This window comes from Fringilla coelebs (assembly GCF_963513975.1).
Source record: "Fringilla coelebs genome assembly, chromosome: 2".
NCBI lineage: Eukaryota > Metazoa > Chordata > Aves > Passeriformes > Fringillidae > Fringilla > Fringilla coelebs.
Window position 1 is genome coordinate 8,940,491 of NC_140029.1, and position 24,712 is coordinate 8,965,202.

At 46.3% G+C, this 24,712-nt stretch overlaps 1 protein-coding gene and 1 long non-coding RNA gene across 2 annotated transcripts in view; one reads left to right on the plus strand and one right to left on the minus strand.

Annotated features, from left to right (window-relative positions):
* The window catches only part of TSPAN7 (tetraspanin 7), an 87,718-nt gene extending 86,871 nt beyond the window's left edge, over positions 1-847 (minus strand). The window contains exon 1 of the mRNA XM_084201092.1: positions 713-847. Within this exon, the coding sequence (XP_084057218.1) occupies positions 713-793 (81 nt within the window). The 5' untranslated portion in view covers positions 794-847. The remainder of the gene's footprint in view (positions 1-712) is intronic.
* Positions 42-5,520, plus strand: LOC311151026. The gene is made up of 3 exons (XR_014615969.1): positions 42-268; positions 3,694-3,816; positions 5,419-5,520. It is a non-coding gene; the product is annotated as an uncharacterized lncRNA (long non-coding RNA).
* Positions 5,521-24,712: the final 19,192 nt, after the last annotated feature.

Sequence of the window (24,712 nt, forward strand, 5' to 3'; positions counted from 1 at the left end):
TCACCGTGTGCCATTAAAAGGTCTTTAACCTGCCGATCGCCGCCGCGATGCGCGGCTCCTGCCGGGGATGTGCTGACTAACAGGCCGGGGCTCTGCGAAAACCTCCAGCTCCCGGGGTCGCCCGAAAAACACGGCCGGGCCGCCCGTCAGGCAATCGCGGCAACTCAATTAATGCATCTGGGTCAGGAAAATGGTTTGCGGGAGCCTGAGCCCGGTTACGAAACGCGGGTACCGCGGCCGGGGCGAGGGCAGCCCCCGCTGCGCGCAGGTACCGGGGGGCTCGGGGCGGCATCCCCCGCGCCCGCGGAGGGACGGGGATGCGGCGGGGACACGGTCCGGCGTGGGGACACGGTCCGGCGTGCGGATACGGTCCGGCCGGCCAGGGGGGCAGCGGGGAAGGGGCAAGCTATGCAGGCATTCAGGGAGACCCCTGCAACTTTCCCCCGCGGGGGCTCGGGGGGATGTGCTCGCCGCGTGAGGAGGCAAAACCCATCATTTTTTATACATGGAAATGTGTGTTTATGTGTGTAAGCTCATATATATGTGTGTGCAGAGCTGTATCCGGCGGACGTGCCCCGTCCCCGCTCGCCCGGCGGTGCCACCCGCGCTGCGGAGCCCCCGGTGCCCCCCGCCCCGGGCAGGTGGGGGCCGGGGGGTGCCGGGCCGTGCCCTGCGGTGCCCGTGTGCCCGCGCCGCGCCGAGCCGCACTCACCCAGAACACGAAGGAGTAGATGATGAGGAGGGTTTTCAGACACGTTATCACGGGTTTGGTCTCCATTCTCCTCGATGCCATAATACTGAGATCCCGGCTGCAGGCTGGGCGCGGGAGGAGGCGGAGGAGGAGGGAGGGAAGGGGGAGGGAGAAGGGAGCGGGGGGGCGGAGGGAGGTGAGCTCAGCGCCCGGCTGCCGCGGCCGGGCTCACCGCGCCTCCTGCTGCCGCCGCCGCCCGGGGACCCCCGCCCCGGGCAGCGCACAAGGGGCTCGAACATCGCCTGCCGGGGGGCGGCAGCAGGGGTGACATTTACTGGAAGGTCTCGGGGAGGGCGGGGGGGAGTTGAGGTTCGAAAGATGAGGTGAAAGACACCCCTCGGGCGCCCCGTTTTCTCGGGAAGATGCTCGGAGGCGTTGCTTGGGCTGCTCAGGGGCTTGGGGATGGAGGCGCTGCGCTGTCGGAGCTGCAGAGGGAATTGCCCGTACGGGAGAAAACATCCTCCAGTGTCACGATTAAAATGTGTGCTCCTGCGCAAGCTGCAAAGGTCTGGGGACCCCAGCAAGGGCAAGTAGCAGAGGTTTGACGGTGCTCTGGTCACAGCCACGCAGTCTGGCTGAGCAAAGCTGTACCTAAGAGCAAGAGCTCCGCACCGAAGCCATTTGAGGGGCCGGGGCTCCTCCAGCTCTCCGCCTGTGGCGTGCCTCTTTTGCCGCTCTAGTGCAGGTGATTGTGTGGAGAATGTAAGAGCTGTGACCTATGGACGGTGCCTTACAAGAGCCTGGCCCCTGGCCTTGGCTTTTTGTCAGCCTCGAACCTGAACTCTGTGCCAAAACTACTCTGGACATCGAGCCCCTGCTAAACTGATCAGAAACCTGACCCTTCTGTGTCTTTGAGAGCCTCAGCTTCAGCTGGAACAGAGCTGGCTCAGCTCAGTGTTAGAGCGACAGCACGACCCGGAGAGGGCACACAGCTCCGGAGGGAGCCCGCTCCTCCTCCGTGTCACCGCAGCCACCGCTGGGGAATCCAGCAAGGGGACAGCAGGGAAATAGCCGAGCTAGTCCGGGCACGGCAAAGGAGCTGATCCTGCAGAGCCCTGGCAGCAAAGCGGTGCTGTGGGTCTCACCAGCCTCCTCTGGGTGGGAATTAAAAAGGCCTGTGGGCTGGCTGCCTCCAGGAGAAGCATGGCCAGAATGAGGGCACACATGTGCCCTGGCAGCCCAGGCTGCTGTGCCAAGACCGTGGGCAGGCACAGAGGGGATGCCTTCAGCGTGTTTTCTGTAGTCCACAATTTGGAGGAGTTTTTGTGTGCAGGGGAGTGGATGCTGGAGCACTGCGTGTCCCTCCTGAGTGGTGTGGCTGCACACAAAGCAGGGATCTGAACCGTGCCTTTAACTGCATTAAAATCAAAACAAGGTCAACACTAAACAGTGAATCTCCTCAAGCTACAAAAGTAATGTAGTTTGTGCAGCTGAGACATTTCAAAGTGATGAAACAGCCCTTGCCATTCAAGAGACAGTGTTTGAAAAACAGAGCGAGAAAAAAATGGTTCCTGAGCAAGTGCTTTTGTAATATGCAGAAGTTTTGCCATGAAGACTGATGCAGGATTTTGCTGGGTTTAACTTATGACTTTTAGAGCTGTTAGCCTACTGTTTCCCAAAACAATGAAGGCATCTAAAAGATTCTTGGAGAGGGAGTATTCTGCAGGAGATAGAGGGGTTTTTTAAAGCGATCACCACTTTTGTGGAAAATTCAGATGACAGGTGCATAAATCTTTATTGGCTTGGCCATTAAAATGTAAATAAGTGCACTAACTGCAAAAAATTGTATTGACACTAACAACAGTTATAAATATTCACTGTACAAAAATTACACTAAGATTTTTGACAGAAAATAGCTCCAAGCTGGAGAATTCTCTTCCTTCCTCTCACACATGGGCTGTAGAAAGACAAATGCTGCTGTCACAGCCCAGGGGACAGCAGCCATTTATTTCAGTAGCTATGGTTATACTTCCCCTCCCCTTGAGGTGTTTTTAAGAAAGCATGAAACAAACTATAATATCAATCAGAATGGATATTTTGGTAGATGCTGATTTTGACAAAGACTCACATTTTCTGCCAATAGCGTGTGATTTTAGGTCACTCTGTCCTGTAGTGCCTAATTTGGGATACATCCCCTGAGTCTTCTCAGAAGGATGTGTTGGGGATCTAAATTGAATGAGTGCCTACAAAGCCTCCCTTGACAGTGCTGTTAAAACTCATAGGATTTTGCACCAGGGAACCAGAGAGAAAACAGAGGTGCAAGAAGAAAAGTCCACATCAGGAAATACAGCTCCTTTCTTCACAGATGTCAGGCCTGGAGGGGATGATGTCCTGGGGACTGAGAGACAGAGGCTCCATGATGTCCCCACCTGAGCCTACAGCCTTCTCCCCAGTCTGTATTTGGAGGAACTCTGAGTTGCTTTTTGGCATACTGTCAAGGAGGATATACTTTATTGGATGTAGATGCAAATTTTGGATTAAAAATGAGAATGTCTGAACAGAGCTGAACAAAAATCTGCCTGATTACAGCAAATACCATTAAAATATGACAAGAGCACCGAGCCATCAAACATTTCAGGCTTAAATGGAATTACTGAACAATTGCTAGCCTTTATGTGTGGCTTGGAAACACATCTACCTTTTAAAAATATCTTTATCATAGTTTTGCAGATTTGGGAGGGCAGATTCTCAAGTATTACTTGAACAAAATCAAAGCAAGCCTTTCTAAAGAAAAATACATTTTCAGTTCTGTAATCCACGTTTGCAAAGTTGGGAACATAATTGCTCTTCACATCTCCCTGCAGAGAGAACATTCTTGTAGTTATTCAAAACAGGACATTTTTGCCTAACTGTGTAATTTGAAAAATATTTCTTTAAAGCTCAGGCAGTTTGCAGGGGTTTCTTCTACAATCTGTAAGCTTGTATTTCTTCATCATGCACAGGGAATATCCTGTCTTAATAACTCAAAAGCATCAGTCTGGGAGCTCCTTCATCCTGTGGCAGAGCATTGAAAGTGAAAATGAGGACTTCCATCCTCACCTGAAGCTGATCTTGGCTATTTGATGGTAAATAACTAATTTCTGGGGGTTGTGGTTGGAAAATGTAAAGGTCTCACACACTTCTGCAATTACAGCAGGTGAGAAATGTGGTGCTTTGTTCTCTTCAGCCCATTCTGGTGCTGTTGGATGTAAAGGCAGCAGCCTCTGCTATCCTTTATTGGGCATTCAGGCTTATAATCCACACTCACTTCATCCTCCCTGGAGAGCAGAGGTTTGAGGGGTTTTTTGTCCTTTTGCCATTCCCTTCCATGTGACCTGCCAGTGGCTGTCCTCAGCTGGCAGAGCCTGCATCCCTCTGTTGCAGAGTAACCACAGACTTTGTGGCAAAATGCAGGAAGCAGGAGGAAAAACAAGTGTCTGATGATTTTGCTGCACTCATGGGTCACAGGTCAGTTCAGGCAACTCTGCACAGGTCCCACTGACACCTCTTCATCATGCATCCTTCAGCTCTGGAAAAGCAGAGCTCTCACACAGCAGCCAGTTTGTCACATGGCTGGTGGCACATTTGTCACGTGGCTGGTGGCTGCATGCTTTTGGCAGATGCAGCAGTGGGACCAAGCTGCCAGGCCCAGGCCCCAAAGTTTGTTTTCTAAAGATGCCTCAGGCTTTATAGGTCCCCAAGGAAGAAATGTGGGGTTTCAAAACCAGTGCCAGAGAATGACTTGCCAGTAAAGAGCCTGTAAGGAGATGAATGTAGTGTTGACAAAGTCAACCAAGGTATTTCCATTTACCACAACTTGGAAAGAAAAGCTGTCCTGCAGCACAGGCATAAGGGAGTACACACAGACAGCAGCTTCAGAGTTTGGCAACACACATGAGTTAGGATGAAATTCATATTCAGCACTGATGCAACATAAAGGGCTCTGCAGTATTGAGATTGTGGTGCTGACCCTGATGGGCAGCAGTACCTGTTTGCAGAGGAAGGAGCAATGTTAGGAAACTTTCTTAAACCTTTTAAGAAGGTCTTTAGTGTGCTTTGTAGGAAACACCTCATGCTTTATGAATGATGCTCAGTTTATGGTCTAATGTGAGGCCAAAAAGAGAAGTCCTTTATCCTGTCTCCCTTCAGAGCAGGCATGTAATATCTGACTTTTATCAGTAACTTTGATACCAATGAGCTTTTCATAACTCTTCAGATTTCTCAGAAAATGCCTTGATTGAAAAGGGAAGTTTATAGCTGTTTTGTAGGCAGGTACTTCTGATGGCCTGTGATGACTTTTCTGATTACTCCAAAGATTTGTGAAGTGTCCCCTTGAAGGGAATGGAACAGAAATACATTTGTGACTAAGCATAACTACCACAACAGGATAAATTAGGATCACCAGCATTTACAGAGGGAGGGTGGAGGACTTGGAAAAGATAAGAGGTCAGAGAGCAGAAAATACAGAAAGGGCATATAAATACACACAGAGCAGGTCTCTGTTATTTCAGAAGCATTATTACATCTCCAAATGATGGGAGTTTTGACACGCAGCAAGAAGAATGGAGCCATACAATTTTATTATCTTCATCTTTAGCAATAAAGTGACAATTAACCCTGCACATTTGCCAAGTCACTCAAATTGGTTTGTCACCCTGTATTTTCTCTGGTTTTTTTTTACTTTGTAGTTATGAGTAACAACACCAGATTCTCTCTTGCGTATCCCTGGAATACCTGGACATTTTCTTAAGGTCAGTAGATAATTTACAATAATCTTGGGAGGAATTAGATAATTTTTTCTTCTGGAAGGATCAATGTGAGGGGCCAAGAAACACTTGTGAAGTTACCCCCCTCCATGGTTTTCTGTTATTTAGCTTCTGTCAAGGAATGTGGTTGGGCTGCACTGGGTTAAACTGTGAACACCAAAGCATTCAGTACTGGTTGTATTTTCCTCCTTATCCTTTCTTGACTGTGCCATGACTTGTTTCCACTAGATTTCTCTTTTGTCTGCCCTGAAGCAAAAGCAGGCAGAACTCGGCCTCTTCTCCAGGGCTGGCAGGAGTTACCCATTGTCATTGCTGCTCTGTGGGAGTTTGCATAAGAAACAGGAGCAGGAGAGCAAATCCCAGCTTTTCTGGTCTGCAGCAATGCCCCAACGGGACAGACACAGGCTCCTGGCTGACGTGGGAATGCCTGGCTGCTGGGTAAGACACTGGTCAGCCTGGCACCTGCAAGGACCTGCCAGGACCTGGACCTTGTCTCTGACAGCAGCCTCAGGTGGCACATGGGGGAGGACCATGACATCCTGCCTGGGGTGCTCCTACCCTTGTTGCCCCAGCTGCAGACTCTGGATTTTTTGTGTCAACCATAGGAGCAAGAGTGTTCACGTCCTTTCAGCAGAGACCACTCCAGTTACACTTTGGAAACAGGTTTGAGAAAACTTCATTCTTCCCTGAGGCTTGCTTTTCCTTGTGTGCATCTCAGGTCAAGTTCCAGAGGAAAGGAAACCATGACCTAAGTCTTGTGCAGCTGTTTGAGCAGCAAGGGAATTCTGGATGTCCTCAGCTTATGGACAGTGGGATGGGGAATGCTCAGGTGTCAGACAGCTGATGGAGCACGGGCAACACGGATGCTGCTGAGGGAGATCAGGGTGTGGAGTGTGATAGTCCAAGGGACAGTGTGAAAAGCACCACAGAGGCTGTGGGAACACCAAGAGCTCTTTAGTAAATAGCCATGCTCAAGGTACAATTAGTACATAATCATACCAGGTACAGATCATAATCATATCATGTACATAATGAAAGGAATTTGAGGTACACTGCATGGATTTTGATCCAATGTGTTTTCTCTCTGTATGGTGTCAAGTTTTCTTTCTCCTTCTCTAAACAATGGCTCCTCTTATCTTCAAAAAATGAGATGATTGATTTTTAAAGCTGCCATGTATCTAACAATAATTTGCTAGTGATGAAAAGAAAAAAAATGACAACAAAATTGTAGCATGTTTTAGTAAATAGAATTATGCTGTATCAAGCAATAACATTTAAAAAACAATTCATTACAGGTAAAGTGTAAGACAACAAATCTTAAAATAACCAAAGAAACAAGACTGATTCTTAGAGCACATCTTGTGCCCACGTCAGTGCCAGTACAGGCAAAGTTCTTGTTTTTCAAGGACAGCCTGTTGCATGTAGCATACAGGTATCTCTTACATGAGCACACAAAAGCTCTGGCTCCAGCTCAGAGGCCCAGCTACTCATTGTAGAGCAGATTCCTTCCCTGTGATACTGGGGAATGGAGCAGAGCTGCTCACTCACACCCTGCTTGTTTCTTGGCTGAGCTGGGAGGTGGATGAGAGCAGCTCTGCTCCCCTTCTGCAGGATTTTCTTGCTTTGTGCCCACATCCCCTCCTTCTGGAGGAGCAAACTGTTCCCTGGAGACACCCACTGCTTGTCCCTGGCAGATTCCCTCTGTGAGCAGCCTCATGTCCTCCACAGCCATCCAGCAATTCCCTAAGCCATTGGGTGAAGAGCTCTGCTCCTCTCGGACACAGTTGTGTCTCAGTTTGTGCCAGTCTGCCAAGCTCAGCCTGTCTGACCTGAGCACACCCTCCTGCTCCTCCTGGGCTCTGGACTGCTTGGGCTTGGGGCCAGCCTAGGTGAGGGGTGCAGGTGTCCCTTGGGAAAGCACTTTGAGAAGCCTTGGTGGAGATGGAAGGGCTGCCCTTCTCTCTGGAGGAGCTTTTAGGCTGGGCATTCTCCCCATGATGCTGCAGCCACATTGCAGCCATGCCTGTGCTGCAGCTGGCCACCCACCCGAGATGGACTCAGGTCAAGGAATGCAAGAAGCACACACAGCTCGTTCACAAAGCCTCACAAAGCCTTCCTGGCACTGGGGGCAAAGCACCGTGTGCTCGAGCAGCAGGAGGGAAAGGGGGAGCCCAGGGCAAAGGGAAAGCACGAGGACATCTTGCTTCATGCTCTCCCCATCCTCCTTGTGGGCACTGGTGGATAACTCAGAGGTACCTCCTCTCCTCTCCTCTCCTCTCCTCTCCTCTCCTCTCCTCTCCTCTCCTCTCCTCTCCTCTCCTCTCCTCTCCTCTCCTCTCCTCTCCTCTCCTCTCCTCTCCTCTCCTCTCCTCTCCTCTCCTCTCCTCTCCTCTCCTCTCCTCTCCTCTCCTCTCCTCTCCTCTCCTCTCCTCTCCTCTCCTCTCCTCTCCTCTCCTCTCCTCTCCTCTCCTCTCCTCTCCTCTCCTCTCCTCTCCTCTCCTCTCCTCTCCTCTCCTCTCCTCTCCTCTCCTCTCCTCTCCTCTCCTCTCCTCTCCTCTCCTCTCCTCTCCTCTCCTCTCCTCTCCTCTCCTCTCCTCTCCTCTCCTCTCCTCTCCTCTCCTCTCCTCTCCTCTCCTCTCCTCTCCTCTCCTCTCCTCTCCTCTCCTCTCCTCTCCTCTCCTCTCCTCTCCTCTCCTCTCCTCTCCTCTCCTCTCCTCTCCTCTCCTCTCCTCTCCTCTCCTCTCCTCTCCTCTCCTCTCCTCTCCTCTCCTCTCCTCTCCTCTCCTCTCCTCTCCTCTCCTCTCCTCTCCTCTCCTCTCCTCTCCTCTCCTCTCCTCTCCTCTCCTCTCCTCTCCTCTCCTCTCCTCTCCTCTCCTCTCCTCTCCTCTCCTCTCTCAGACTGGAGATACACAGATTTTTAACTAACAGGGAATCAGCTAGGGCTTTCCTTTTGAAGGATGCATAGTGGAGGCTGATAAAATTTTTATTGATTTATAGCCTTTGAAATCTGAGATGTCCGTGTTTGTCCTAAATTGTATGTATTTGTTAAAATTTCTTCTTTTTCTGGACAGCCCCCAGAAATACACCTGTATTAGGAACTGAGATCAATAGTCTAGTGACTCATTTGAAATATTTTTAATGATGTCCCTTGTATTCAATACTCAATTTCATATAGCAAAAGAAAACATAAAAATGGGGCCTCACCACAACCACACCCTGTGGAAACAATCTCTGAAGAGCCCCCTACGTTATCCAGCTCTCCCTGGAGCTTCTGACCCAAGAACTCCAGGTCAGTACCAGAACTTCCCATATCTCCTTGCTGGCCTCATGGATGGGGACACAAAGCCTGCCCCCAGTCCCAGGGGTCACTGCAGACGCCCCAGTGACACTTGTGTGGAATGTCCCCTGTGGGGAAGAAGAGCTCAGCAAGTCTCTTACTCACCACTTTGGTGCCTGAGAATCTGCAGGCTTTAGGAAATGAAGTCTCTCTGACTCTCCTCTTTTTCCATTTCAGTGTTTTCCTTCCACCTTGCATTTTGCAGCCTTCTCCCAGCCCAGGCCAGCCTGCAGAGCTGCACAGCATGTTTAATCCCTCAGACCCCCTTTTGGGAGGTTGGCATGTGGCAGTTCCATGATGTCCATAAATAAAGGACATGCAGGGACTGCCCCAGTCACACAAACCCAAACTGTCGGGTACCTGTTGCTGATTCCCCGATTTCTGGGACTTTGGCTGAGCCCTCCCAGGGGCTCCCCTGTTGGGGGAGACCCTCCTGGAGTGGTCTTGTGTCAGGAAAGAGAGATGCACTGGATTTTTTTCGGTCTTCAGGTTCTTGTTTATTGTTATCTAATCTAGTTTTGCACATTGTCCACACCAGGCTCAGCGCAATGGAAAAGAAGAATGGCCAACAATCTCTTGGTACAAGATCTTTCAAGACTAAACTATCCAGTGAAGAGCTGACACCTGGATTATTTCCCTTTTTAACCCAATAACTGATCCCAAAGAGCTGCAATGCAGAATTTCTGCCCAATTACAAAATGCCACCCAAACACATGGAGAAGAAGGAAGAAGAAGCATGAAGAAGAAACCCAGGATGACACCCTGTGCTCTCCATCTTGCTCCCATCCATAACACACTAAGAATCCCAAAATCTAAATTTCTCACCAAGTGATAGACCTACACTACTCTCTGTGATCTATTTCACACTTTTGTGGATTCCAGTCTATTCTGGAGTTTAGGAAACTTTCTCCATGGATGAGGGTCAGAGTCAGTGCACCCCTGGGGGTCAGGGCACCCCAGAGCAGACAGAGAAATATTCCCAGTGCTCTGGGTTTCCACACCAAACTAGATTATAAACTGACTTCTGCTGGGTTCTGATGACTTCTCAAGGGTCTCTATGATCCTCATGAAGCACTGACATGGTGTCATTTCTGTGCAGGAGCAGGACAATAAAGACACAGGGTGGGTGCACTGGGGAAGGGGTGCCATGAGGAAAGACTTCACCATTCCCATGCAGGAATAAAAGAACCAGGCACACCTTTCTGGGGTGTGTTTTGATGCAGGATTTGGTATTTAGTGCCTGGATAACATTGCTGACCTTTAGAGCTTTGCTGTAGTCAGTAAAGTAGTATCAAATAAAATAAAAAGTTCTACGTTTGCTTTCTCCTAAAGATTTTTCTGTCAAATTGGGTCAACTTCTAAGTAAAGCAGGAGATCATTTTAGTCTGTCAGCATTGCAAAACGAACCTGGTATTTGAAAATTTGAAAATTACTTGTGCTTGAAAATGATGTGGACTCTGGATTTGGCAGGCAGTACTGTTTAAGATCTAATGGTATACAATTCAAAACCTGAACCTTTCTGCTTTGCTGAGCTTGCCATTATTTTAGCAAATGTTTGTTTTGGTGGGGTCTTGGGGGTAATATGAGCAAATGAAAGCTCCATAATGATATTTTTTCCAATACTGAAAATAAAAAATAAGCCAACATCCCTCCAGTGTTTTAAGTCGTAGCATTTACCACCTTTATAAAAATTCTATTATAGACATGGAAACAGATCATAAAACTGCTCTGCCCAGATCTGCAGGGGAATCAAACAGATGGCAGATCCCACTGCAGTTTGGATGAAGACTTCATAGCTTCAAGAGAATAGTCAAGGTCAGTGATGAGGTGAAAACCGTGCCCAGATTTTTTTCAGCTATGTGGCATGTACATCCTCCTCATTCTGGAAATGCACCAAATCCAGAATTTTTTTCACAACAAGGAGCAAATGCCCTTAGTGTAAGACAATATTGTAACAGGGAAACCATGTGCTTCCTCAATAGTCATTTCTCAGCTTAAAATGAAAATTAAAACTATTTTTTCAAAATTTTTGTGTGTATGTGCTAATACGTGTTTTTAAAATTCAGTTAAATCTGAAGGTGGTCATACACCAGATTGTAAATGATATTATTTGTGAATTTTGGCAACCCAAATGATTCTCAAATAAGGGCTATTGTTATTCAATCAGTTCTGGGACCAACATACATGTGGAACTCTTAGCAGATGATTTTTTTCCTCCGTGCTTCTGTCTTTTATGCCCTCACAAATGTCTGAATTGAGAAGTTATGGCTTTAAATGGAAAACTTCCTCCCTGATTTGTTGTGTTCTTTTAAAAGCAAAAACCCCAAGCAATCTAGTTTGTGATATGCATCAGGCTCAGCTACACAGATCTGGAGGCTGTATTTCTCTCTTGTTTATGTCATCAGTCTGGTTTTAGTTAATTTTAATTTCCAGATGTCTCTTGTGCATGTTGGGTTGTTTTTTTTCCCCTTGTGGTTAACAGGATATAAATTACCTTGATAGGACAGAGCTGTTTGCTCTGTTTTACTTGTTTAATTTCTGGATACGTTTTACTGAGCCTGATCCCTCATCATCACAAAATAGATTTTACTGGCTTAGAGCATAGATTTTACTGCAGTTATTTACTGGCATGAAATATGCACAACTCAGTGAAGGATCCCACTTGCAGTCTGCATGTTTTTTCTGTCATCAAAAGGGCACAGAGACCTGCTCTGGCAAGGGCTGGGTTCAGCTCTCAGGGCACTGAGGAGCACAAGGACTCCAGCCAGCCTGGCTGAAAGAACAACCAGGGAGGCTGACTCCTGCTTGCTAGGCTGGGATAGCACCTGAGGTGGCAGAGGGCATGTAAAGCACTGCCAAAATCGAGCTGATGGATGGCTGTGGCATTGAATTTGGATGCAGAATGAGGATCAAGCTGGGAACAGTCTAGCAATAGGCCGTTCATGCAGTCTTAGCAGGATGGGATCAGGGCATGTTGTAATCAACACTTATTAAAGCCCTGTTTTATTCCAAAACTACAGCCAGGGAGGCTGACTCTTACTTGCTAGGTTGGGACATCACCTAAGGTGGCTTCATGTTTAGTATCTGCCTTCTGTGTGAGGCAAAGGTTTTGGTTTTACTCATTTCCAGTGAAAGAGGTGCTGTAGAGCAGCAGCTTTAGACCTGCAGTGGGGTCTCTGCCAAGCAAATCACTCCTGCACTGCATCATCTTCTGCTGAATCACTTCTTGTCCTGAGGTTTCCCTCTGAGGGAGAAAAGGACAGTGCCAGAGTCCAGGCACCTCCTCCAGCTTCTTCCCTGCAGGAGTGTCTGAAAGGGGTGTTTGGGGTGCAGTGGTGTCTCTTGTGCCTTAGTGGACTTGAGCAGAGCCCCACAGCATTTCTGCAGTTCCAGGGGGATTGGGGTGTGGGTCCTGCTGGGTTATATGAGGCACTGCAGCAATCCAGAACTTCCTAGTGCTTTCCCAAAGAGCTGCTGCAGGGACACTCACACCTTGCACTCAGGGATCTCAGGGCACCTTGTGCTTTCTGCTGGAGCCTTTAAGGACTTCAAGAGGTGAGATCCAGCAATCTTAGAAACAGCCTGAGAACTGCTCCTCCAAGAAGGAAATCAGAGGGGCAGGGAGAGCCCCAGGCTTGTTCTGTGCTGCCATTTCCCCCTTGGTAGCACAGGGGTAGCTAATGTTGAACTCCAGGCCATCAAAAACAATAGAAATGCTTCTAAATTTTTCCAAACCTTAAAAACTACACACAGTAGTTTTTATTATTTCATTACTACTGCTTTTCTAACCACAAAAAAGGCCCTGATTTAGGGGCCTGCTCTTTGTAGTTGCCATCTCCAGACAGGCCTTGGTGGGTCAAACCAACTTACTGCAACATTTGCCTAATTTAGGGACCAACCAGATACAAGTGCTTTTAGGGCACCTTCCTCCTGCTGACCAGCTCACATGGACACAGGTGGAGAAAAGCAGCCCCAGAGCACACACCAACAACCAGCAGCACAGATGAACACCCCAACTGCTGCCACTGAGGTTACATATTCATGGTTATTCAGACCTGCACTGACAACCACACTATTTTTGGCTCTGTGCTAGTCAGCCGAGGTGCTGAGCTCCTGCTGATCAAGGATCACGAAGGAGATGATGCAGCAAATGAGATTTGTATGCTGGAAGTCACTCGTGCTTTGAGAGCCTGCCAAAAATAATGTTTCAGAGGGCATGTATAACACTGCCAAAATCAAGCTGATGAATGGCTGTATCATTGAATTTGGATGCAGAATGAGGGTCAAGTTGGGAACAGTCTAGCAATAGGCCATTCATGCAATCTAAGCAGGATGGGATCAGGGCATTTTGTAATCAACACTTATTAAAGCTCTGTTTTATTCCAAAGTGCAGTAGAAAGAGGGCAGAGAGAAATTAAGTCTGGAAGGTGGATTACAAGGGAATTTTAAGGCTCTGTGGTTCCAGGCTTATCTGATTTTTTGGGAGTTTCCTCTAGCTAGGCACAGTAAAACAAGAACAGGAAATGCTGATAGTCTCTTCAGAAACCTGTACACATCCAGGAGTGCATTCTGCAACACTGCTGTTCAGTCTTTTCTTCCAGAAGAATTGTTCATGGTTAATATTAATTCAAAACACGGGAATAAGAAGTCTGTAGATTAAATGCTGCATACTATTTTGCCTGAAGATGTGAGGAGTTTGAATTTAAAAAATGAGGCTTAGCTCTGAAAAGCCTCGCTTTTCATTTTTTATTGAGGAATTTTATCTCCCTGGGTAACATGCAGGTGCAGCAAGAAGTGCCTCATCACTTTTTCCTATCTAGAGAAAGGTGGTGAAGAAAAGCACAGATCAGGCACAGAGAATGTCAGGTCTTGACTGAATACCTTCACCTCTTAGCTTTTGCTTTTCAATTCTGTTTACATTATTCTCTTTAACCAGTAGGGACTTTCCCACTGATTTTGCTTGAAAGAACTTTTTTTATGACACATCACTTTGGACTGAAGGCAGTTTTTTTATGACACATCAGTTTGGACTGAAGGCAGTTTTAACCACTTTTACAGCCAAGGACCATGTGACCAAGAAAGAATATCATGTTCAGGTCCACCATGACAACTGCTGAGAAGGAAACTGAGGGCTAACATCAGAGACAATGCTGCCTAAAATAACCACCAACCACAGTTCTGCTAATTGCTATTATCTTATGAAAAGTGCAATATCATTTCTAGCACACTCAAACAACAGGACTTGGAGGTGTGTTGAGAATGTCACAGACAATTCAATTAAAATAACTGGAGGTGTGGTAATGGTTGCTATAACCTTCTGTGGTTTTTGTGGCCTCAGTGCTATCTTACACCTCAGTCATGAGCTCCCAGGGTGACAACAAGCCACTTCCAATCCACAGAAAAAGGCCCAGTCCATGGTGTGGAATTATATCCAGATGGGAACATAACAGGCAGATGACTAAGAAAACCACTCAATGTAAATTACTTGTTTGTGCCCAGAAATCTCATGTGAGAGAGCTCTTGATGCACTTGGCTCAATGGAAGACAGATAACAATAAGAGAATAACAAACCTGTAATTAAATAGAGTTTACAGCTGAGGCTAGCTGTCCAAAATCATCTGCTCAGTGTTGCCATAATACCTAGTGATGGACAAATCCACCTCATTGTACCTGGACATACTGGTTATTAGATATTTGTCAGTTCTACATCTATGCTTAGGTCACTAAATGACTCATATGAGGCAAATTAAATCTCATGGCAGAATATTACATTAGAAACATTAGCTAAGCCTTATAGACCCGAATAATTGCAGAGCCATTCCAAGTCACAAGTGATGATTTATTCCTATCTTTTTATTAATTTATTGCCTGCCCCTAAATTGGAGAGTTGCTCTTCAGGAAAAATATCTCAGTTAAAATAAGAACTGAACTCCAGAAGACAGAGGACTTTGATTCAAGATAGCAAAGAGGGTAATAAGGATTGAAGAGTTGCAAGTGATGAATTACTTTGCAGTTTGAATTCAGTTCCAGCAGAAATCTTGCCAAGATACCCAATTCTCTTTCCACACTTATCTCTGGACAGCAGGGCTGGTAGCTGTCCATTTCATCCAGACAGGAGTCAGGCTTTGAACCATGTACTAAATAGTTATCAGTGCCTCCCTCTCCCAGCCTAACAGCTCCATCTCAGTGATCTTTAAGGTCAAAGCTAGAGTGGGGCAGTGCACATTAGAATTTTACTTGGCTGCACCCTCCCAGCTCCTGCTCAGGCATCTCATCCCGTGCTCCTGCTCAGGAACACAAGCACCTTGATTCACCTTGATTCTGGTCAAGGACTTCACCACTTCTCAAAATTCCTCCTCTTCCTCACCACTGCCAGGCATCCATCAGGTGGGTCTGGACTGAAAGTGTTGCCTGCTTTGTTCCCTGGTCTCTCTGTGCTTCCTCACACCCTCCCAAACAGCCCTGCCCACACAGTGAGGGTTAAACCACGTTGGTGCCAATTCCTGCAGTGTGGATTTGTGCATGTGCAAGCACTGATGAACAGCCCCTCTCCACATTCCCCTGGGAACAAACAGAGGCCACTCAAATGTTTGCTTAAACACAAATGGATTTAAGCCTGGCTGAGCAGGATCTCTGTCTGCTTAGGCACAAATATTTGAGAGGATCTTTCTCCATCATTTTTTCCAGCTAATTTCCAGCTTTATACTTAACTGATTGATGACTCACTGTCAGTGTCCATGATCAAGAAACACTGATAGTCTCTAGAGGGAAGTTTATTGCATTCTCCCAGGCCACAGGGGTGATGATGAGGGTGATGATGTTGCCCAGAGGGTGAAGGTTGGCCTTCACAGGAGGGAGGAAGCATAGGTGGCTGTCTTTCATTAGACAAAAAAGACACATTTTTAAAGGTCAGATCTCTCATCAATTTCCTAGCTACAATCCAACCAGTGCTTTGAAATGCATTGCTGCTCTAGCTGTAAATAACTAAACCTAAATTTAGGCCAGTTTATGAAGCAGCACTCAACACCATAGCTTTCATGGCATCTCCTCTTTTGAGACCCCTAAAAAGCAAATTAATTCCACGAGGTGTTGCCTCACAACAGGTGTCAGATTCTCTTAGAATCCGAGATTGGAAGTGAACACCTTGGCAGTGGTGAAAAGTGCTTTGTGTTTGGAGAGCAGCAAGTTAAATGCCTAGCCTGCATCCATTTTTCCTGCTTCAGCTGAGCAGCAGTGCTAAAAACAGCCCAAAACACCAACAGCTTGCCTGCTTTTATGAATTCAGGTTGCCCTAATTTATAAGGCTGTATGTGCATCATGAGCAGCTTCTGTGGGTGATCAGGGGGAGAACTCCACCCAGAAAAACTGGAGTGTGTTTGTGGGCTGCTACTGGCTTAGAGGGACACTGGCAAAGGTTGGTTAATGCAGCTGCAAAAAATAGGGCTCACACGTCAGAAAATAGAAATGTGATGCATTTGGAGGAGCCAGCTGTGCTTTATGAATGGGGGAGTGGGTCGTGCTGCTGGACAGAGTAAAGCTGTAAATGTTGTATATGGATAATGTGGAAGAAGAGCTACATGGACAGACTTGCTTTTGCCATGTTAGGCAGGCTTGTCTTTGGAATGGTCTAACCTAACCAGCTCAGTGGCCTTTTTTATGTAATTTATCAAACTGAATAATAGAGCCAACATAAATTGAAAGCAAGCATGCTACTTGGTTTATTTACAAAGCTAATAGAAAAGCAAAAAATAAAGTAATCAAATTATGTTCTCAAGTAAAAATGAATCAATAGATTAATAGCTTCAAAGTGCTTCCATACCAAATTAACACAATAAGCAATCAAATTAAATGATGAGGCTGTCACTTTCGCTCTCAGTCCTTGTCACTAATGAAGTTATGCTAAGAGAATCAGAAGAAGAGTGGTTTTCAGACCACAAGTGTCTGGCATCCAACCCAGAACACTCCTTTCACTTGTCTGGGGAGCAGCACAGGTCACACCACCTGTTTGGTCTGGCCTTCAACCCTCACCAAGCAAGAATGGAAGAGGTGAACAATATTCCTCTTTCAACACAAGAAGTGCTCAGCTATCCAGGAGTAAACAGTGATTCTTGCCATAACATTTTTTTAAAGCCCTGTGGCTGTTTCAGGGAGATGGGTGTCATTACCAGTTCCCCTGTCCTTGCACACAGTTTGTGGGATGGTAGGTCCACCCTCTAGCACAGGTAGGATTGCTAAATGCTGCATGATGCAGCTTTAGAGCAGCTTTGTCCTCAGCAGATCTTCTGACTAACTCAGTGTCAGGCTGACATCATTTATTTTCATGAAGCTGTGAAAGGTGTTTCTCCTTGAGCTGTACACAAACATTCATTTGTAGCTGGGGGAGGAGGTGGCAGGTGGAAGAGAGAAAATACATGGCTAAAGTCAACCTGAAGTGGAGCAATTCAGTGAGGAACCTGCAGCTGTGTCTAGGAGCTGAGCAAGTGTACTCTGGCCTGTGCTGGACCATCCCCAGCAGCCAGGAAAGTGCCCACTGGCCCAAGCTGGATCATGCTGAGTCCCTGGAGTAGAACTGCTCAGATGCCACTTGATTCCCTGCTGCTGACACACAAATTAACAGGAGGCAATACAGAAAAACAGAGAGAACCGGAGAGCATATTGCTCAACAATCCCCAGGTAAACGTGCACTAGGAGAGGCTGTGTTTTTCTGATGACCACAGTATTCCCTTCCTGAAACAAAACTGAACCCCAGTGAGTGCTGGGAACAAGGGCTGGATTTATCCTCCATAGGGCAATGCTGAGAAAATGTTTCTGGATGTTTCTGTCACTATAATATCTCACTAGGAGAGTACAAAGGCAGATACTAGTGAGTTTATCAAAAAAAAGAGCTTTCAACCCATCAGGGAACAACAATGTGCTGTCCAAGGAATATGAAGATAAGCTACTCTAATTTCATGCTGTGTTATTTCATTCCATAAGACAAACTATTACTTGCTTTCATAAATTTATAACGATGACCATACAAATTATGGTTTGATGTCACAGTCAGTCTTGGCTTAGCTAGCAGGGGAGAGGAAAAGGTAATTGCAAAATGTACAATGACAATAAAACAGTAAAGCTAGGTGGTTATGTTAGCCATTATTTCTGATGTGTGAATGTTTCCACTACAGCTAATTTTCGAGAGGAAATTGGAAATTTCTTTTAAAGAAAAATCCTTCCTGGAATCCTAATAAGGGCCAGAGGAAATGGATGGTAAAGCCTCTCATGGCAAGCTGGGTGAGCAGCCTGAAGGAGCAGCAGCAGGGGAGTTTGCTGGGATGGCACTTGTTGCTTCCTGGCAGCTTCAAGGAGAGGATGTGAGCCAAGGATCGACTGTGACCAGAGCAGGGATCAGCCTGCTGGTCCTGGCTGGGGGAGCAGCTGGAGTGTTGCAGTCTTCAGATATACAGTAAATAAACAATGTAAGAAATCAGTTCAACAACTCCTCTGAGCAGATCAGCACCACCACCAAGAAGAAATTTCCAGCAGATAGTGAAAGTCCCCACATCAAATCTGTGTGGGTGGTTAGCAGGAGTGCAGTGACCTTCTTCTTTTGGGTACTGCTCTATAATGTTGGGAAGCCACTGAGGACAACCTCTCTGGGACAATGGCATCGACTTTAGTAACTCTTTAAAGTGAAGATGAGCCAACAGAAGGTGGGTTGTGGCACAAAATAAAATGTTCTAGGGTGTTCTGACTATTGAAGTAGGTGCTTGTTTAACATGGCTGGGAATACTGTTATTAAAATAAATATTTGTTGCTAAGATACCCTGCTAGTTCAATAGCCTTGAAATCTAGTTTGTGTCATTAGACTGGAGGTGCAGATATTTTATAAATATGGCATTGCAGGGATTGCAGGCAGACCTGGGAGGCAGGGAGGGAACTCCTCAAGCACTAATAAGAAATAAAACAGCTGCTAGCAGCAGCTCTGACCTTCAGGGCAAAGCTATCCTTGGAAAGCAAGCAGCTTGCTGAGTGGAAGGAAGAGCAAGAAGGAAAACAGTGGTAAGAGAGAAGGGAGAAAAGAAGAAGAATGAACCACAAGGGAAGGCAGCCAGCTGCCTGATAAATGCAGTTTTGGGCTTTGTTCACATCAGCCTGTGAGGAGGAGTAGCAGAGGCAGAACCTGGAAACAAAGGGGAGGTCTTCTGGCAGCCAGAACTCCTCACCCTTACTACAGGACATTGAGGCTGCCCTGGGCTGGTCCCATGAGCTGGGACCTTGTCAGTGGCTGGGGCACCACAGATGGGCTCCTACACTGGGACTTCCAGAGTGGGCATTGTCCAAGCACAAACCAGCACCCAGATATCAGCACCCAGATATCAGCACCCAGATATCAGCACCAGATATCAGCACCCAGATATCAGCACCCAGATATCAGCACCAGATATCAGCACCCAGATATCAGCACCCAGATATCAGCACCCCGATATCAGCACCCAGATATCAGGTTCTTCATCCACAGCATGGCTGGGCACTGGCACAGGTTCCCAAGGGTAGTGGTCAAAGCTCCAAGCCTGACAGAGCTCAAGAAGTGTTTGGACAGCACTGTCAGGCTCATGGTGGGATTCTTGGAGCTGTCCTGTGTGGGGCCAGGAGCTGGATTTTGATGATCCTTGTGGGTGTCTTCCAACTCAGAATATTCTATGACTCTATGATCTAATTTAGGTCAGCACCAGCCCGCTTCTTGGGCCTCTAGCCCATGGTGTAGAAACATTTATTCCAGCCTTCCTAAAGAAAATTCTCTCTGCCTTTTAGAGAGGGCAGAAGGCATCCCTAGAAGTTTCTAGATATTAATTCAGCATCTTTGATTGAGCATCTCTCTTTCTCTCCATTGAAAATTTAAGAAATGAGTAGGAAATGCTGGATGACTCATTCCACCAGAGGTACTGCTTTTCTGAGGAGGATCAGCAGCTTTTTAAAGAAAAGGCAGTGGCATTAGCTCATCTTTTTCTTCATCTTCCATCTCACCATATAATAAGACTAGGGGGTGGAAAATGTGCCTTGAATGAAAAGAGCTTTGGCTCTGTGCTTTCCTGAGCCCAAGGAGATCTGGTTTTGTCTGATATGAGAACGTGCCAACCTCAGCAGGGAGGGGAGCCAGGGAGGGAATGAGAGGAATCCTCTGTCCCTCCTGTTGGCAGGGGATCTCTGCAATCCTTAAAGGGGTCTAGCTCCCAAAGCTCACAGGGCTCAGTTAGCAAGAGGGAGTCTGAGTCTCATCTGGGAAGCAGCAGGAGCCTCTGCTCCCTGCAATATGTCAGTAATAGCAAAAGCAGTCACAGAGCAGGACTCAGGGTGTTCTGGGACAAGGCACTGGCTGCCCTTAACTGGAGCAATTTTGCTCTTGCCCCTTCTGCTTGTGGCTCCATCGCTCTCACCTTCCAACCAGAGACTGGTCAGGGTAATCAGAGACATTCTTTTCCTGTCCAGGTGTCTATCAGAACAGCTCCCAGGGTTGTACTGTTCCTGCTCACACAGGTGAGCACCAGAAAAGCCCCAGGTCTGCAGATGTCCTTAACAGCAAGCACAGGAAAGCTTGAAAATAAATCACCCGTCCCTTGCTGGAGACTGAAAAGGAAAAGCACAAAAGAGAAAGCCCCAGGGTTGAGTCTTGGTTTCAGCCACAGAAGTCCTGGGGCAATGCTGGCCCACAGAGGAAATTTACCACATATTCTCCCTATTTTTTGTGTGCTTTAGCAGATGATGTTAACATCTGTATTTCTCAAGTCAACCTATACAATTTCATGACAAAGGGGTTTGTCAGATGGTAACCCTTGCTGTAGCAGTTTAAGATGTTATTGCCTCCAGCTGTGTGCTCTGTCCCTCTGTTCAAACTCACAACCTTTTAAGAGCCAGCAGAAGATGTGCACTCACCTCCATCTGCTCCCATTCCCAATCCTGCACATAAAAGCCTTCAACTAAGGCCGAGGATCAAAATTTGGAGCCAGCAAAGAAGAGGTGACATTTCCTTCACCTCACATTGCTAAGGGGGCAATAATCTTACTGTGAATGAGTGACAGCTGGACCTGGTCACACATTAAAGCAGTTGCTCAAGTTTCTCAAAGCTGATGCTGGCCCTGGAAGGACTTTTCTTGCACAGTAGTGAGGGTACAGTGATTTGAGCAACAGTTTGTCATTGGGTGTGTAGCTGTACACCACTTCTGCTCTTTGTGCTCCTAAAGAAAGCAAAGCTTTATTTTATGAGCAAGCCAAACCATCCCAGAAAACATGAACTCTCACCAGTAGCTGGATCTGCACCAGAGGCTTCTGCTGACACAGTTAAGGCACTCAGGGATTATTCTGCTTTTCTCTCCTATCAACCCAGCAGGGTGGAAAATACCTGTTGTAGAGAGCAGAATAAAAGAGATCACAATAGTTTGTCTTTTCTGCGGTGCTCCAATTTAAACAGGATCGCATGGGCAGCATCCGTGGGTGCAGCTTTACTGCAGAGATCGATTTCAGCGCCCTGAGGAATTTGACCAGTGGTAATGTAGCGTGGCTTTAAAATTAGAAAACCCAATTACAGCCAAGCTCTGTCTGCACAGCTTCTGCTTTGGTGGCTGGGGCCACCAGCCTGTTCATGTGAGGGCAGAAAGCTGCCAGAGATGCCCCATGGCCAGCCCTTGAAAACGAAATATTGGGAGTGCACGTGAAGAGGAGCACAGAGTTGCATGTAGCTCCTGTCTGCTTGTATAACCGTTTTTTACTCACAGAGAAGTGATTCTGGCTGAGTATAAATACTGCCATAACAGTTCTGAGAGCACTGCTGAAGGAGAAATATATGGTTTAGCAGGGATGGCTAGTGAAGCACTTATGTCACCTCCTTGCAGAGTGATGGAAGTATTGCATTATTACTAACCCATCCTAGGAAATGGAAACCCTTCATCATTTTCCTTGTCCCTGTGCTTTAATAACGAGACTGGTGAACCATATGGGGTCCTCTACAGGCTAAGAATCTGTGGACAAATTACTGAATTCATTAAAGCCAAGCTGATAAAATCTTGATCCTACTGACTTCAGTGGGACCTGGATTTTGCTTTATGTTCACAAACTTGCCTGTGTGTATAAAGTCTTTTTGTACTATGTTCTGCTCTTGTGTAATAGTTAACTTACTTCCCAGCATTAATGTTTAACATAGATTTTTTTCTAAAAAATCAGTTTTTAATCTAGAGCTAATTGATTCTGCCTCTGCCCTGAGTTGCTGGTAACTGAACCATGCTTCCTTTGCAGAGGGGGGAAGCATGGGAATGTTATTATCTGACCCTGGGACTGGGGGGGCAAAAAATCCACTGTGTCATTGCCCATCATTCCTGCAGCTGTTTAAAGCAGCCAGCAGCAGTGGAATACTCCCCCATTTCCCACTGGTGGTAGTCTGTGCTCACCTTCCAGTGGAAGGAAGCACAGCCCATTTTGCCCACCAGTGGAGATGATGTTCAAAGATAGCCACTTTCTCATCTTGCTTCTCCTATAAATCCTCAGTAACCTTGGGCATTTCACTTCTTGTCCCTCCCCTTTTTCTCAAATTTATCAAAAAAGGATAATATTTATACAGTCTTTCAGCTGTTGTGATGGCTAATAATTACTGTTCAGGCTCTGAAATTAATGTATGGTGCAAGCACTCAGTGTCATTTAATTATTGAATTTCAGAATTATTTGACTTTATGGGCTATTTTAAACTCTTGCTTCTTTGTCTGTATAGAAAACATAGCTATTTATTTCTGTCTGCAAAAGTCTATGTTAATGACAAACGGTATCTATTACTTGAAGCTGGATGTTACAGAAATATGAGACTTTCTGGATGCCTAGAAAACAGAGTAATGTTTGCTCCATCCTCTATACCCACTACTGCACCTTCTTTGTTCCTGTCTCCTCCCTTTCTTTGCACTGAATGGTGTTTTCCCACATTGCTGCATGAAACCTACCTGGAGGTTCTGTTTATCTGCAAACAGCTTGGTCTTAACCTGACCCCAATCTTAACTTCAAAATTCATTCAATTCCTGTCTTCTAAACTCTACACAATTTCTTAATTTCTCTTCAAGCTAAGAAAAACAAATTCTGGTTTTTAAATGATTTATGACTGAAAATCTTTGGGGATTTGGCTGAACTTTGTGTGGAGGGCTCAAAAAGAGGGTTTGTAAATTGTCAGATATGTCAGCATGGTTGCACTCAATGGGTGTTGCTTGGTCTCTGTCTGTCTTCACCAACCCAGGACAGGGATTTTGTGTGTGTGTGCTCATGGAAAGAGGCAGAGAGCTGCACTTCTCCCAGTTTTGTCCTGCTCCCTCAGGAACATGGAGAAAAAGCAGCGCTTGTGCTGCAGGGACCATGGGGACCTGCATTTGCTGGATTCCCCATTGTCATTCTCATACATCCTCTGCCTCACGTGTGCTGGTTGTTTCCATGGTCTAGAGAAGAGCAGAATTTTATCTGTGAAGAATTCAGAAGGGCCTCATTCCCCATGTCTCCTGCAGACAGGAACAACAGGGTCCTAGTATTTGTAGCTAGTTAAAATAAAAAAAAAAACCAAACAACCTCATACTCCAAAAGTAATAGGGAGGATTTAGGGGAATGGATGAGAGTTGCATGCTCAGCTGCTTGTCTTTAAAACCTGATAGGATCAATGTTCAGTCAGCAAAAGGTTGCAATAAATTTCTCTACAGGATATTTCTCTTCTACAGACAGTTTTGGTGAGTCTACAGAGGCTAACTCAAGAAATGCCCATATTTTCTCAAATTCTCAAATCTGTGCACTGCCATTAACTCTATTCAGGGAGCACTGGGTAATATCTGAAAGGCTCAGTGACCTCCCTCTGCCAGACAAATAGCACAGCTGCTGCCAATGAGTCTGAGGAAGAGGAGGCCAGTGTGTTTATACCAGAGTGCAGGGAGGACCAGGAGTCTCCTCAGATTCTCTCCTAACCCAGCTGTTGCCCCTGAGATCCCCTTGCCCCAGGGGAGGCACAATTCAGGATGCTAAAAAGCCATGGCCTCAGGCAAAATCTCTTACCAGAGGATCTGTGGGAAGAAAACATAAATGTGGAAAGTTAGGGAGCAACACAGAGACATTAACCAGTTCCTCTGGCCCAGTCCCTGAGGAAGAGGCCAGAGAGGCAGACCCAGATCAATGACCATTGCTCCACCCTTGTCTTGGCTTTATGCACAGAGCCAAAAGTCAGTTATTTTTCTGTGATAAAAAAAAAAAAAAATTTGGACAATATTTTTTGTTCCAGAAAAGCCAAACTACCTGGACAGGGATTTCTTCTCTCCACTAGAGGGGTGGTTCTGAGCAGGCTGAGAATGGTAAGACTGGGGAGAGGAAAAGCCTTCAACTATATATGAGCAAAAATGAAGACAACTGATGGCAGCCTGTATGGCTCCAAGCTTGTTAGGAGAAATGCATGGAAAAGACAAGAATAAAATAGGAGACAAAAATAGCTGCATACTGTACCCAGTAGCTACAGAAAAAAAACACAAAAAAAACAAAACCAATACTTTGAAACAGAAGTAAAGATTCTGTCTTGCTGGTAAGATAAAACCAAGCAGAAGGGTTTTCCACTAGAAAATGAAGGGATGACCAGTTGACAAGAGGGTGTCTTGGATGGCATGGTATTTTTTTTCTTGGTATGACAGTTACTGTGTTGAGTCTTGAGGTATGAATCACACTGCAGTAGGACAAATAGTTAAATGGGTCTGAATAATTCAGCACAACTGAACAGAAAGGAAGGAGTGCTGGAGACTGAAAAATGGGAAATTGTCATTCCACAGAGAAAAGGGTTTGGGTAACAGTGAGAGTGACTCTTTATACATTCCCAGCATGTCCATGCAGCAGCTACAGCAGTAA